General features: G+C 41.4%; 1 protein-coding gene across 18 annotated transcripts in view; it reads left to right on the top strand.

Moving 5' to 3' along the window:
• ATP2B2 (ATPase plasma membrane Ca2+ transporting 2) overlaps window positions 1-15,935 on the top strand; it is a 408,955-nt gene that overhangs the window by 277,537 nt on the left and 115,483 nt on the right. For all 18 annotated transcript variants that reach the window (XM_064668162.1, XM_064668150.1, XM_064668159.1 and 15 more), the window contains one exon: window positions 9,191-9,388. In XM_064668162.1, the coding sequence (XP_064524232.1) occupies window positions 9,191-9,388 (198 nt within the window). The remainder of the gene's footprint in view (window positions 1-9,190; window positions 9,389-15,935) is intronic.

The raw sequence follows: 15,935 nt of genomic DNA, 5'->3' as shown, positions 1-15,935 counted from the left end.
GGAGGATAGTGGTAAGTGGTTATGAAGGTATGTTAATTAAGGAGGGCTCTCCACTTTGACTTTATTGTGTGCTCATTTATTCCTTGATCTTTTTTCTTGTCTAAGACCTTGGATCTCCTCTGTTAGAATCACACAGTTGCTCTTTGCCAGTACCTGATTGACATGTTAGTGCTTTCCAAGCCTGATCCCACAGAACAGCCAGCAAGTGTGGCTTAAGATGTAGCCAGGGATGCTTGATTTGATTTAAACATTAAGGAGAAGAAAAAGCTTTCACGTTACCTGGAACAATCATGTTATTATAACTCAGCATGGTAACAGCATGTTTTTGATACTATTTCCCTCATCCTCCTGGTGAATGTCATTGAAATGGTCCCACCTTACACATCTGTGTTTCTACAGGAAATCAGGGCTGTGTGGGTAACACATAAACCTGTGCAGGGGGCATTTGTACAGTCCACTCTAAATCCTAATGTAACCTTCAGTGGGAGGGAAATCCTGTTTGTTTTATTAACCGAAAAGGTTTGAAAAAACTGTCTCAAGGCTTTGACTGCCTGGAAGGGGGATTGGGGGAAAGATATAGTTGTATTCCCCATTCTCTCTCTGTCTCTTCTAAGAAGCCCCAATGCCATTAAAAACCTGGCAATATGTGATGCTGAATAAACCTGAAGTATCCAGTGTCTGTGGGGTATCCCACTGGCCTGGGGGGGGTTGGCTTGGCTGCAGTAAAAGCCCTTCCATAGTCTTTAGATCTCTTAGTGCCAGATGAAGGTCTGCACTGTTGTTTATTTGTCTAATATAACTAGGAATTTTTAGTGACTTTTTGTTGTGTGGTTGGTGATGGGTGGGAGCTGGATGGTGGAAATACATACTGGATTAGGAGCATTTATTAGCATTGCTGCCTAGAATCTGTAATGACTTTATTGTACGTGACACTACATCATGATAGAACAAAAGAAAAACATCTACAGGAGCTTGGGGTACCCAAGGTGAGTCATATGGAAATGGTTTGATCATTATCAGATGGAATAAGAGCTGAAGAAATGATTTCTGGTGGGATAATTCTCTTCCCTCCCAACAACCATATACTCCCACTGACAGCAGTACTTTTGTACAAAAGAAATCCTGATTCCTCTTCCTTCATCCTGGACCTTCAGCTCTCATTGAATGTTTTATCAGCCTTTACAGAAAGCTTTTTTTTCTCTGTTTAGTCAAGAAAAATACGAGTTATGTGTTACAATGCATGTCTTGCCTGTAATGTTTGCTGTCTCGTCTCTTGCCCCAGTACTGGCTGATGTTTATGCACTGCACATAAGTCCAGTCATTAGATTATTATGAAATCATAGCATGTCTTTCAGATGAGTGGCTTTTTTCTGGGGCTATGTTACAGTCACTATCGAGAACCATTTCTGGTTCTGCTGTTATTAGTCATCTTATGTAAACGATTTGTTCCTGGTGAATAGCTTCATTTCAGAGCAATTCTACTTCAAAAGTAAATCAGAAGGTGATAGAAGAGATGAACCCAAAATGGCTAGATGGGGAAGTGACTGAAACATGTCATGGAGCGTTCAGTGCTTCTGGGCAGGAATAAACCCTGCCTGGTGTCTTGCAGCTGAGTGTCAGTCAGGAGTGCCAGCAGAAGGGAATTTACTGCCCAGAACTGCCACCAACCTGTCTGGGGCAAGAACCTCAGCCTCTCCCTGCCTTGTGGAATTGAGATGAAGTTTTCTAGCATTTCTGCGGCTACAAAGAGTTTGAGAGATGGAAACTCATAGTGGAAGTGCATATTGTTATGTACCCACTGCTAAGATTTGTGTCAGACGTGCAGTCAGTAAGAACAATTGTTAGGTTCTTCAGTTGTTTCATTTTTAAAGAAGTCATGGAATTTAAGAGCTATTTCTGTACTTTGTGTGAGTTATAGGAGGGTTTTTGTAATCAGCTGGTTTCTTTCCAGATGCTGAGGAGCAATCCCTGTCCTGTGGGGTGGCAGAGCTCCAGAGGGCAGGACATGCTGGCTGGGCCAGTTGTTACTGTAAGATGTGAGAGGGAGGATGATTAATGAGGAAATGGAGGGGGGAGGTCATTAATTCCCTGTTTCTGTGCTCCTCTCTTCTGTATGTTGCCTGTTCAGATCTGGCTGCAAAGCATTTGACCCCAGGAGGTTCTAAGTGGACTCAGGAATAGTTGCAGCAGCTGCTTAAAACTTACAGGACATGTGCTACATGACTTGTAATGCCAAAAGCTTTTAGTTTTTGGACAAATTTCTTAATATTTAGGTAAAAAATGTATCAAATGATATTAATGAAAACAGGTAATGAGATTCATTACACTCACAGACAGCTTTGTTGTCCCAGGATTAGAAGGAAATTATTATTCGTTGAGGTTCATTCACTGGTGAAATTCCAATTCACCTTGCTGGAATCAGTAAATGCTCTAATTAAACCCTCTCTTATTGATGGACAGCATTCTCTCAACTGACTTTATTTTAATATGACCTGAGCAGAATTTCAATGTACCTCATCAAAAATCCTTTTCAGGCAACGTACCTGGTAAAACTGGGAGGTCACAAAGGCACCCATTCCAGGGGTGAATATTTTCACTTTGTGTTTCACGTCCCTGGTGTTTGTTTTACTTGGAAAATAGTCCTCTTGTGTCAGTTTAATGCAACATGTGTTTTTGTGGCATACTTGGTACCAAAGCAGGTGTTTCTTTACTCAGATAAACAAGGGTCATGAAGAATTCATGACTTAATGAAGGCTGATGTTGGATTACATCATTACACTTAAAGGACAAAATAGACCTTCCTCAGCATTTGATCAAAACCATATCAGTGATCCCAGTTTACTCTGTGTGTCTGCTTGCCTTCCCCACTTTCTTAGGTAGGGACAGTTTCCTAAGGCAGACCTCAGAAAGTAAACCTGTGAGTTAGTAGCTATTGATTTGAATTGAAAATGTGACATTTTCAGCTCCTTCAGCTCTGTATTATCACTACATGCGTAATACTTCTTACACTGAAGTGGAAGAAAAAAGCCCTGCTGTCATTTCTAGCTTGGAGAGAGAAAAGCAGAACAGTGCTCAGAAATCTGCTTCCAAATCCAGAGAGTAAAATCCCACTAAAAATGTTGAATGGGACTGTGGGTTTGAATTTCTCGTGTTACAACAGCAGTGACAGGGCTAATATTTCAAATTCATGCTATGAAGATGTGAGAACCTGTGCATGAGATACCTGAGCCAGTGGGCCTGGGCAGGTTGTTCTGAGTCTTTGTGTGTCAGCAGGGGTGGCAGGGGCTGTTTCAGAGTTAAATGGGAAATAAATGGAATTGGGGAAACAAGGCACAGAAAATGGAATAATTGTTGAGGTCATATTTTGCAGTGGTTTACTTTTCAGTTTCTGTGAAGACCTGGCTAATGTGGTGGTGGTGGGAGTGCTCATCATTAGAGAAGAGAGTTTAAGGTTGGGGTCATTGGGGTTTTGGAGATAAAATATAGGTCTGAGTTCTCACAGGAGGAATTCATAGATGTCATCTGGAATTGTTGTTCCATACTTGGTTAGTTCACCAACCAAAAGTTGGCTTTGCTCTGCCTTCCCTTCCACAGCCTTTCCCTCCTGTGCTGAACAAACTTTGCATTTGAAGTTATTATCCTGTGATTTTTAAATTGCACTGTTTGCATGTTTTGCTCTTTGAAATTTTTACCTACTTTTCTGGCTGAATCAGAAAATGTATAGAAGAAAGTTAATAAGCAATGAAGGGTTTATTTGCACAATTAGTGCAAATGTAAATTCTCCAGTCTTCAGCTCATAATTTAAGCCAATTTCAAACATTCTCTTGCAAGTTTTATGTTGTTTTTTTTTTTTTCATTGTTGCTTTAGTAGTGCTGTGCTTTTGCTATTTTTGCAGCATCAAAATCATTCTCTGTTTGTCATGCTCCATTTGGTTGCAGTGGAGATGACTGTCAGAGAAATACAATTTTCCAGGCATTAATTGAAACGATGGCTTTCTATTCAGCATGCAGGAACTGACAGATGTAGATAAGGAACAGAGAAAATTCATTAAGTGGCATTTCTCCAGTTTTTTGTTCTTCTTCTGCCTCCAAAAAAAGCAACAATGCCAGATTAAATCATAAATGCATTCAATATACTGCACAACATCATAGAAAATGTTTTCTATGGAATCGTTTTCATTCGACCACAAATTTGAAATAAATTTTGGGGAAAAATTTTGGAAACTGAAACCTTAAGAAATTACTCAAGTGCTGGAAGCATCAGTAATAAATTTTCACAGTGTTTCCTGAATGTGTGTATAATATTTGTATATAAATTTGACCCTAATCTGCACGTCTATTGTAAAACGCTTCGATTAAGTAATATTGCACAGCTTTGACCTTGAAAAGCACTTAAAAAATAAAATATTCATGCTTGTGTAGAGAAATGAACATAAATCCAGCCAGTTTGTGACTTATTGTCATACAGAATATCAGATGGGTCATACAGAATATAAGACTGGCACAGGCTGATGCTTGTGCCAGTAACGTAGGAAATCTGAAGTCATATTGGAACTGGTATTTCCATGCAGGTTTTTTTAGTCCCATTGGTTGTTTTTCACTCCCTTAGATGTTTTATATCTCCGTATAGAAACGATATTTTAAATTACTTTCATTTGCAATGCTCTCATTGTCACAGGTCTCCTGGGATAAGCGAGAAATAAAAATACAATATTCAGGAACAGCGATGAAGTCAGTGTGTGCAATCTGAAAAAAAACCAACATAAACCAGTCTAGCAGCAGGAAAGCCATCTCCTGGTTGACAGTACTGGTGAGGACAGATGTCCCTGTGCAGCCCTTGCTGTGCTAATTGACGTGTTTGCCATCTGTGGTGCCTGTCGGAGCAGCTCCCGCAGCTCTGCCAGGGCCACGGGCAGCCCCCGCCACCTCTAATCCTCCCCAACAATTCAGGCTTGCTCAGAGCACCTTTAGGACTATTTCATGTTTCTGAATAAAGCAGGATACTTGGAAAAGATAAAGAGTGCTCCCCTTGTATGTTCTGTCAGCAAAAACAATGTGAGTTTATGGAAGTTTTTCCAAATCAACATCTTGCGTTGCCTCAGATGCTCAGTCCCGTTTCCAGGAGCTGCATCTCCCTGTGGAACTTTGTCCCTGCAGGAGGGGAGGAGAAGGGACAGGCACTGATCTCTGCTCTGTGGGGACCAGGGACAGGACCCCAGGGAACAGTTGGAGCTGTATCAGGGCAGGCTCAGGTTGGATCTCAGGAAAAGGTTCTTCCCCCAGAGGGTGGTTGGGCACTGCCCAGGCTCCCCAGGGCAGTGGGCAAGGCCCCAAGGCTGCCAGAGCTCCAGAGAGTTTGGATAACACTCTCAGGGACAGGGTGGGATTGTTGGGGTGTCCTGGGCATGGCCAGGAACTGGACACAATGATCCTTGTGTGTCCCACCTCAGGACCTTTTGTTATTCTGTCCCTTTCTGACCTTGTCTCTACAGTAATGCTTAGGACTGTTATGATCTGATTTCATCACGTGGTCTGTAGATTTCTTCATTCTCCCCTTTCCTTTCTCTTTCTCTCAATTTGGGAGTTTGTTTCTGGCAGTCAGTGGGAGAAAAAAAAAAGCCCCCAAACTTCGCTGAATGGGATTTCGAGTGTTGGCCAAGCCTCTGGAGAAGGGAAAGTGCTTGGTTTGAACTGAACATTGAATTTAGTTTTCTAGGATTTGTAAACGATTTACAAGGAGAAAAATTTCTTTACTGAAGATGAATATACTCTGCTTTTTAGATGAGACTGGGTGAGTAATTTCCCCAAGACATAGACTTAGAGAAAAGAGTAAAATCACATGCATAATTTACTCTTGTCTATTTGTGGTGCCTAAGGAACATAATATTTGTTATAAAAAAATGAAAGAGTAAAGTAAAATTTGTCTGAATTCCAACAGGTGTTATGTAGACTATAGTCTGGAAAATGGTGATGACCATTTAAACTCAGTTTAATCCTCAGCCTTATGATGTCTAAATGAAGAATTTTTGTCTTAGAGAAAAAGCAGCAGTTCGAGTTCCAGTGTGTCTCTTTTGCTTTGGAGGCTTCTTGGGATGTAGGTGTATTTAAACAGCCCTTATAAACATGGGATAGGAGACGTGTGCTTTGCATTCCCCCCTGACAACGAGGTATAAGGCACAATTTCAAAAGTCACGTGTCGCGGCTCAGTGAATGTGATGAGGATTGTTGAAAAATGCTGGAGCGATTTCCTGCACCATTCCAGCCATCCCTTCCATGCTGGTGAGTCCCTAGTCATGTGCTGACCTGCTGGAGCTGGCCCACCACTGAGCACATATGTTCTGGGTTGGAAAACGCATTTTTCCGACGTCTCTTCCTTCCATTTTCAAACTTTAAAGTTCCCTCTGTTTTGGAGTTTTGTTTTGCTGCTCGAAAATGAAAATTTCTGCCCCCACAGCTGTCAGTGCTGCCCAGGGAATATCCCTTTCTGGATGAAGTCAGCTCTGTAGAGGAGTAGGTTGTGTTTGGGGGCATGGTGCAAATCGTGCGTGCCCTTTTTACAAGTCAGATGAGGAGCGGCTGAGGGAGCTGGGGGAGCTCAACCTGGAGAAAAGGAGGCTCAGGAGGGACCTTCTCACTCTCTACAACTCCCCGATAAGAAGGTGGAGCCAGGTGGGGGTCGAGCTCTGCTCCCAGAGAAATAGGGACAGAACAAGAGGAAACAGCCTCAAGTTGCACCAGGGGAGGTTCAGGTTGGATATTAGGGAAAATTTCTTCACTGAAAGAGCTGTCAAGCACTGGAACAGGCTCCCCTGGGAAGTGGTGGAGTCACCATCCCTGGAAGTGTTAAAAACAATTACAGACATGATGCCTGGGGACGTGGTTGGGTGGTGGACTTGGCAGTGTTGGGTTAATGGTCAGATTCAATGATCTTAGAGGTCCATTCCAGCCTTAATGATTCTATGATTCTTTGACTTTTAGTGAAACTCCTCCCTTGCATTGAGGGGCTTTGCAGGCCTCTACAAACTGATCAGACTGCACTTGTTTGGTTTTTGTTGAAGGCTTGTCCCTGTGTCAGATCCCATCAGCAGTGACTGCCCTGCTCTCTCCCCTGTGCTGCCCTAACTTCTGTAACCCGTGTTGGGTCACCCAAAGGCTATCCCATGGCTCAGAGCCTGCAGTTCCTCAGGGGGGGAAAGGGTTTACCCAGCCTTGGAAGCTGACTGGGAGCTCTCAGAGGAGTGGAGAGCTTTGACATGCTGTTGTTTGAATCATGGGAGATAACACAGACACATTTCATGACTGCTGGAAGCTGTCACAGTGTCACTGAGCACTAGGTACTGAAAATTAAATGAAGTGAGGTAATAATAACTACAGCGTGCCTTTATCTGGGGGAGAAGGGTTGTGTTTCTTAGAAGCTGAAGGTAAAATGAAAGTTTGATGAGTTAACCTAGAGGCAGAAGCTCCACAGCAGCTGTAATTATACACCTGGAGTGAAAGGTGAGTCACCATCTGCCTGGACTGTGGCAGGACTGATATGTTCAGAACAGCATCGCTTTCATCTTGGGGAAATAGTGCTTGGGCCCAGTGCTGTCACCTGAGAGGGGTGGGAGAGGGACAGGGACACTGCTGGGGGCGGGTCCTGGGCCACCCAAACACACAGTGGGGACTCTCAGCACATTGGGAGCCTGACTGGTGTTCCTTGATGTCCTGAAGATGATGTTTCTAGGGCTTCCCATTCCTGATGCACCCCATGGGTGGGGATAGGATTTGGGATAGCCAAGGACTCACCCTGAGCTGCGTGAGCTGAGGAATCCTTCCAGTGTGGGGTCCATGGTTTCCTCTTGCTCTCCTGCAGGCACCTTTGTGTTCCTCTGAGGCGAGCCCTGAACTTCAGTGTTTTCCAGGTGTCATGCCAGGGTGAATAAGCATAAACAACTTGACACTTCTATCACAGCCAAACCTATAGTTTTATAAATACTCCAGCTGGATTGGTCTCTTCTCTCAGGCAACAAGCAATGAGGCAAGAGGAAATGGCCCCAAATTACACCCTGGGAGGTTTAAATTGAATATTAGAAAAAATTTCTTCATGGAAAGGGTTGTCCAGTATTGGAGCAGGCTGCCCAGGGAAGTGGTGGAGGCACCATCCCTGGAGGGATTTAAAAGACCTGTGATTGTGGCGCTTTGGGGACCTGGTTAAGTGGTGGCCTTGGCACTGTTTGGTTTGATAATCTTAAAGGTCTTTTCCAACCTAAACAATTCTATGATATCAGGTATTATTTGACAGATATCTATAACACTTATTGCAGTTCTTTATGCTGCTGAGACAGATATATGGACTCAGTTATTAAACCCTCATGCTTGCAAGTCTTTTTTTCTTTTTTTTTTTTTTTTTCCCTGGCAAGTCACTAGATGTTCATACTTTATTATAATCAAAAAATAGGGAAAAGCCCCCCACCCAAGTGGGTTGTTCAGCACAACCACCCATTCCTATCCTGTATCCTTAAATTGAAATGATCTCAAATTGAAGCGTCATTCAAAATATGTGCTTTTTTATATCAATTTAAGCAACCGTACCACTCCTCTTTCCCTGTCTGTGCATATAGAACCTGTCACTTTGTCTTTCTTCACGTGACAAAAATGTGGTGCAGTTCATTCCAGTGATGAGTTGCAGTCCACATGCAGCCAGAGGGGTTGCTTTGAAGCAGCACGAGGCATGTTTTATTGATTTATACTTTGAGTTCATCGATCTGCTTTCAGAAAAAAGTATCATCTTCTACTGGTATTTCCAAAAGCTGCCAACAGCTATTCCAGCTTCATCCCAAATATTATTTATTTGTGCTTTTTGATCTGTTTTCAGAAGTCATTGCTTACATGTACATGTGTATCTATGTACCTAGGTCTTATTAAAATAAATCTCCTAATTCAAAGACTTTTTTATGATTAAACCTGGCAGGAATTTTTATTAAATGGAGCCCATAAGAATTCTGTTCAGAACATAAGGACAAATCATCTTGCAAAAGCAACATTTAAGTGGAATATCTACCTGTTTGTTGATATGTGATAGGTGTTTGTTGATAGGTGACACAGCTTGTTGCTTTCCTTAAAAAAGTCATTTATAGGAACGCAGATACAAGTGGGCATTTTCTATCTCCCTGGAATTTTAATTTGATTTATTTTATTTTGTTTACAGGATTAGCCGGCACTGCTGCGGACCTAGAAAAAAGAAAGCTTATTTTTGGAAAAAATTTTATACCTCCAAAGAAGCCAAAAACATTCATACAGCTAGTTTGGGAAGCGTTGCAGGACGTGACTCTTATAATCTTGGAAATTGCAGCCATCATATCTTTGGGGCTTTCGTTTTATCAGCCACCTGGAGAAGGGAATGAAGGTAAAAACTTTTCATAGAAGTCATCTCTGTGAGTTTAAGTAAAGCCAGTCCTTAAATCAGTGTCGATCTCAAATCAATGCCATCAGCGCTCTCCAGAAGGTCACTAACAGGAAATTTCCATGTGGTTTGTTCCTGATACTGTTACATCTGGCACTGACATATTTTTTTTTTGTATCCTGACATTTCTTTATGCAAATCCTGCACCTTGTGACACATGCTAAGAAAAAGCACAACATTCTTATCCAACGGGAGTGTTTTTGTTGCCGTTTCCACCTCTGTGTTCGGTGTTTGTTTAATTCATCTTGGGGGGTTGTTTACCACATCACAGAGGAGAAATATGTCATTGCTTATATAACTGATGTATCCAATCCACAGGAACACGGGCAAGTCTAGTTTTTACCAGCTGAAGACTCGAACTTAGTGGAATTCACACATTTAAGTATTTTTAGGGATGGGGCTGAGGCTTGTGAGCCTGGCTCAAAAGGGAGTTTTGGAGGCAAACTCATGTTACTGATAAACCATATTCTGCAAAGCTTTAACACCCTCCCTGGCCCCCTTCTTTCTTCTCCCCTTTTTCCCCCCCTTTGGAAAGTACTCTTGAATTCACATGCTTAAAATACTCGTTCCTCTCCATAAATGCAAGATTTCCATTTCTGGCGACTGATCCAGATTTTTTTTTTTGTCCCCCTCCTGCTCTCTCCCAGACTTATAAAGCTGGATAAAACATGCTGTGTGAAATGACGTGAGCAGCCTGGCAAATGTAGGAAGAATGTCTTCCTCTAAATATAGCCCTGAAATGCTTTTTACATTTGCTGCAGTCTCCTTTGGCTGCTTTCCTTGAAGCCCCTTCCTTCTTCCTTTTCCATTCACCAGCAGAATAAGCACGTAGCCGTGCACAGCTCTTGGATTATGGTCCTTGAATCCTTTATATACAACTGGGAATCTTTTATTGCTTTCTCACTGAATTTTGAGTCTGTGACTATTGATTCAGCAGGTGTTCAGTTTAGGCACAAAAAGATAAAGGAGTCATTTGGTTTTTTAATCTAAGGAAATGTTATTTATTGCTATTACCTCATATAACTGGCCATGGTGGAATCCTTTGGGGACAATATAAACAATGAATGATGCTTTACAAATTATTATTTAGTTTAGATTTTTTTTTTTTTGTCAGACCTGAATGTAGAGTACCTTCATATTTTATTTTATTTGCTGGGAAAGGAATTTAAAAAATAGGATTTTTACAGGTTTTAGCAAGAGGGGAGATGTGTCATCAGACAATTTTTTTTCTTTTTTTTAAAAAATGTTATTATTTTGATACTGCACTTAAAATGTTTCTTTTCCCTTGGGGAAGTATGACACAGCTGAGATTCTGAGATAGTCTGAAAAGCTCAGTAGCACAGCCTGGGAAAATATGTTTGTGTTTTCCCACAGCACAGTATTTTATTCACTGGTCGCTATTTTCCCTAGGTTTTTAGGATTGCTTTCCTGGAAGGTTTTGCCCTGATTTACACAAGGAGAATAAATCAAGTTAGTGAATATCTTGTAATCCAGCTTTTTGAACACATTGTAAAGGTCTTCTACATTTTTGGAAGTCTATATTTGAATGGTTGTATAAATAAATCTCTTTCATTTTAAGATCAGCATATCATAAACTGCTGCCAAGGATACCTTTGTTTTATTGGTAGATATCCTTTTTAAGAGTCCTAAATGTTGGAAAATGGACATGTTAAGCTTGATTTTTGCCTTGGTACAGTGGGGAGTAGTTACACTTGAAATGGATTTGATGGTTTTGCCCAGCGTTCAGTAACCAATTACAGAATAAAATATATAGAATATCCTGAGCTGGAAGGGACCCACAGGATCATCAATTCCAACTCCTGGCCCTGCACAGGACAATCTCAAAATCCCACCTGGTGCCTGAGAGTGCTATAGTCTAATGCTGAGTTCAGTTCAACGAAGGTTTTACGAAGAAATAAACGATTCTGTTTTGTCTACACTTAAACCAATTTACTGAACAACATAAACTGTTCCTGGAGTTGCCCAGGAACATGGATTCAGACCAAACACGAGCCCGTCAGGAGATTATAGTTCTCTGAAAGGGCAGCAGCTCGAAAGCTTTATGTCTTGTGAAATGTCTGAATCTCACATTCATTACACATTGATCCATTTGTGCATCGCTGTTTTAACGGAGAATATGGAAAAAAATCCAATATATAATATCCTTGCAGCAGTTTGAGTTATGCCCAATCTCATTTCGTTGAGGTGAGAGGGTAATATTGCCTATGGGATGTAATATGGAATCCCTATGCAGTGACTGGAAGAGGTGACAAATGTTCCCTTGGGAAGCCTGAAAACCCCGTATTTTCCTTTTCTGACTCTTCCCAGAATGAAAATAATTCTTTGAAATGTACATTTATTAGCAAGGCTTATGTTTTTTTCCTGAAAAGAGTATATTTACTTCTGGAAGCACAGCCTGATGTCAGGAAGGGGAGCTGACATGTCTTGCTGACTCTCTACTCTTGACCTTGTCCAGCTCCTCCACGCTCTTCTTTAAATGTTTCTCCAGCAGTTTCTGGATAAATCAGTAGTTGTGCTGTCCAGCCCCTCGATGGTGCTCCTGGGGGAGCAGGTGGGAGGCAGTGCTGATCCCTGGTGCCAGATTCCCCCTGGATCTCTTTATGGAAGCAGTGTGGAGGGCCTGTGGTGCCTGCCCACAGCTGCTGAAGCTGGTCCACAGGCTCACTAGGTGATGGGTAGCTTCCCTGGAAAGAATTTCTCTCTCTAGATGTTTCTTAATTTTTTTTTCTTTCCTCTCCCTAAAAGTTGTCAGTATTTCATTCTGCTGGTTGATGGTAACACCAAATACAAGGCTTGTGACAGGCAAGTTTGTCCACAGCTCAACAGAAAATCTCCTTTGGGTAACAAGATGCTATTTTTTGGTGCGTGGCTGTTTTATAGCATATGAGGTGCCTCCTCTTCCAAATTCTAATTTTTTTTTTTTTGAAATTAAATGCATTTTCATTTTGAAAATGAATCAACAAGACTGTTCTTTCCACACTAATTTGTTCAGACAGCACTGATAGTAACCTGAGCTCGTCAATTTAGGGTTAACTTGAAAAACTGTGACCACCTAAAGTGACAGTTTTCTTTGTAGGATTAAGGGATGAAAATAAGAGACACAGTGCTGGGAAGACACAGTGGCAGGGAAACACCACTTTGTGTATTTTTTTAATGTAGTGTACATATACACTGCCTTTATATCTAATATATTTATATCTGCCTTTCATATATCAACATCTTTTATCTGCCAGTGACCTTACTAGTTAGTATAATAAGTTAAAGTCACATTTATTTTCTAGAATTAATATAACTCTTCCTTTTTGGGCTCCTGAAACCTACTTGTAACTTTTGATGCAGTAACAGAATTAGCATTTAAGTGTTTTCTGCAGCTTGAGTGCAAAATATTTGTCCTGATGCTTGTGAAGGAGGAATACACTATCAAATCTACACATCCAAAAATATTAGAATGCATGAACTGCTTCAGGAACCTTGTGTAAGGGAATAGTCTCATGCATGTACTGAATGCATCTTGCTGTATAAAAGGCAGCTACGAGCTCACAAGTTCATTTTCCATTTGTATTTCTTAGATTAGTTGTTATTTCCCATTTTCAGCTATTAATGTTCAGACATCCCCAAATTTAAGGCCTTCAACTGTAGCATAATTGCATTTCCAAACATCTACAGCACAGTCTGGTATTATCTTGGGGAGAGTAAGTAGATTATTGTGCCCCAGTCACACTCAGTTGACACTGGTGGAAACAGTTGTCATTTCTGTGGTTTTGAAGCAGCAGTTGTGATATTGCTCAACCAACCTGAACTGGAGGACTAATAATCTGTTGTTGGAGTTTCTGTTCTCCCTACAATTCTTCATTTATGATATGGATGTAAAACCTGCTTTCATTTTCTGGTGCAATCACAAAATCTGGTCTGGAGGAATCACTAGATAATTGTGCAGTTTTACTTCTTCTCCAGAAGCTACTTTAGTTCTTTTATTTTCATATTTCTTAGCAAGAGTGAAAGTGTCAAGGATGTTGTTCTCAGAAGTTGTGCTGGAGTTTATTTTATCATCTGCTTTGTATTCCCTTTCACCCTCTGACAGGCCATTAGAAGCAATTGAGAACTTCTGCATAAGTTATTGTCAGCCCTGTGGCAATTACTGCTCTCATTACTGATCCACATGGAATCAGTTTTCCACTCTTTCAAAAAACTGCTGCTGTGTTTTAGCAAATGAATATCGAGAGAAAATTCCCAGTGCAGATGCAACCTCTGCTACAATGAGGATCACACAGGGGTGTGGCTGAGGCAAGGTAAAAATACTTTGTTCCTCAGACAAAACCCTTGTGTGTCCTGGGTGAATGGATTATAGACTATTCCCTGACCATGCCAAGTAGGGGCCCTATGGTATATAAAGAGGATTTAATTAACATATGATATCCTGGCTTCTTTTTTGTTTGTTTGTGTTTGTTTGTTTGTTTTGGGGGGAGTTGTTTGTTGTTTTATTTTGTTGTTTTGTTTTGTTTTTTGGGGTTTTTTTTTGTAACATAGATTAGAGTTAGTCCAGGACTAAATTTGAAACATTTGCCTTTGCATATCAGTTTATAGCGAAATAATTTTTATATACCATTTTAAAAAAAATATCAAGTGCCCTGTTTGTTTTTTTTGTATGAAAAGAGTTGCTTCATGAGGTCAAGTGTTGGTCTCAAACCATTACATTGCTTGAGGAAAGGAAACATCCTTTAGGAAGGAGTCAGAATTCCACCAAGGGAATGGGAATTGGAAGAGCTTCTCTTGGTTGCTCTCAAATCTCTTATTTTGGCTGCAGATCTGCAAGAATCTCCTCCCTGGTGGGTTGTTGGGTTGTGACCATCTCCACACAGTCTGCCCAGCAGGATTGTCCTGGTTTGTCACATCCCCCCATCCATAACCACGTGAACTGCCTAAAAATTTTCAGAGTCTTCTGCTGACACCTTCAGTAGCAACTTCTGAGCCCTCCTGAGTCCTCCCCCTTGTTTCTGTCTTCAGGCCTTGCATCACATGTAGCTCTTATTCCCCGGTCGTGAGAAATGCTGATGTCAACCCCTGACAGTTGCTGTTTCCATGAATGTAACAAACCTTTTAACTGTTCTTCCTTGAACTCTGTTTCCTTATGTGGATTACAAAGAGGGAAGAAGGTAGCCTGAGGTGAGATGTTTTAACATCCCACTGTTTGGTGTGAAGCCCTGGGCACGATATCTGTTTTCCAGTGTACAGCTTTTTTTTTGCAGCTTAAGGGCGGGGAAAAAAAGGAAAAGTCGTTTTGGTTGAGGCAGTTTCTGTTAAAATTCCCAAGGCAAAACCCTGTCTTGAAAACAAAGTTCAATGAGTAGTTACATTGCTTAATGCTGCTCAGCAGAGCTTTGCCTGGTTTACCTCCCCCTTACTCATGCAACAAGTTGATGAACCGGAAAAAATACAGGAACAGGACATGGTCCCCTGAAATTTGGTCCTCTCACACCTCTTGTTTTAAGCTGTTGGTGGTGTTGATACACTGCTACTGCTCAGGGCTGTGGCTGAGGTGCCTGCTGGCCTCTCACAACTTACATGAGACTTTATTTCCTGGGCTTCACCGCTCTGTTGTCTTGTGATTCCTACAATGTGCCCCACTGGTCAGTGGGGACTAAAGTTGGAGATTTAAACCAGAAAGAATATCCAAAAACTGGAGAGAGGGTATAGCTGGTCCACAGCTCCTGTGAGGATGGTGCCTTATCTTGTTTGAGGCACTACTCACTTGTGGCACAACTGTTCTGTGCATCCCTGTCCTGATGGAGTGGACAGCAGGTCACATCAGCCAGGGAAGTGCAAGAGCCAACATGCTCAGAGGTGCTGGAGTCACCAGAAGAAGTTTTCCCTACAGAATCCAAGGCAGCCATGGGATGTTTAGATAAAGAACACTGTAAAAATCAGCCTGAGGGGAAAAAAACTGAAGCCAAACAGATTCCAGATCTCTGGTGTGGGGTCTGAAATGCTGCTCTGTTCCCACCCTCTCCCAGGTTACTGACCATGGAGTAATTCAAAATATGTCTCTTGGCATCTCATGACATTGAGCAAGTGTGGAGAAATAAGTCACAGTGGGAAAGATTTGACACGGGGCAGGTATTGTGGAAGGAAGTGGAAAAAGTAAAAAATCTGTTCATATTATAAAGAATATATATATAAAAGAATATATATATATGAAAGAATATAAGCAGTTGACAACAAACCTCTCTTTCTTAGTTAGGACTGAAAATACTGAATTTAATACCAACTAGTTTGAATTTCTTTCTAGTGTATAGTCTGTACTGATGTACATTAAAAAACAAAAACAGTGTTTCCACCAATTTGGATCAGCCCAGTCCTCCTCCCTGCCAGTTCCCTACCCTGGATGCAAATTCTTGGGGAGCAGAACAGCTGCAATAGACTGCTGGGCTTCAGCCTAAGCTCGAGTACAGTGCCATGTTCTAAAGATATG

The sequence above is a fragment of the Pseudopipra pipra genome, chromosome 11 (assembly GCF_036250125.1).
Source record: "Pseudopipra pipra isolate bDixPip1 chromosome 11, bDixPip1.hap1, whole genome shotgun sequence".
Taxonomy (NCBI): Eukaryota; Metazoa; Chordata; class Aves; order Passeriformes; family Pipridae; genus Pseudopipra; species Pseudopipra pipra.
This window is presented reverse-complemented; position numbering and strand designations above follow the sequence as displayed.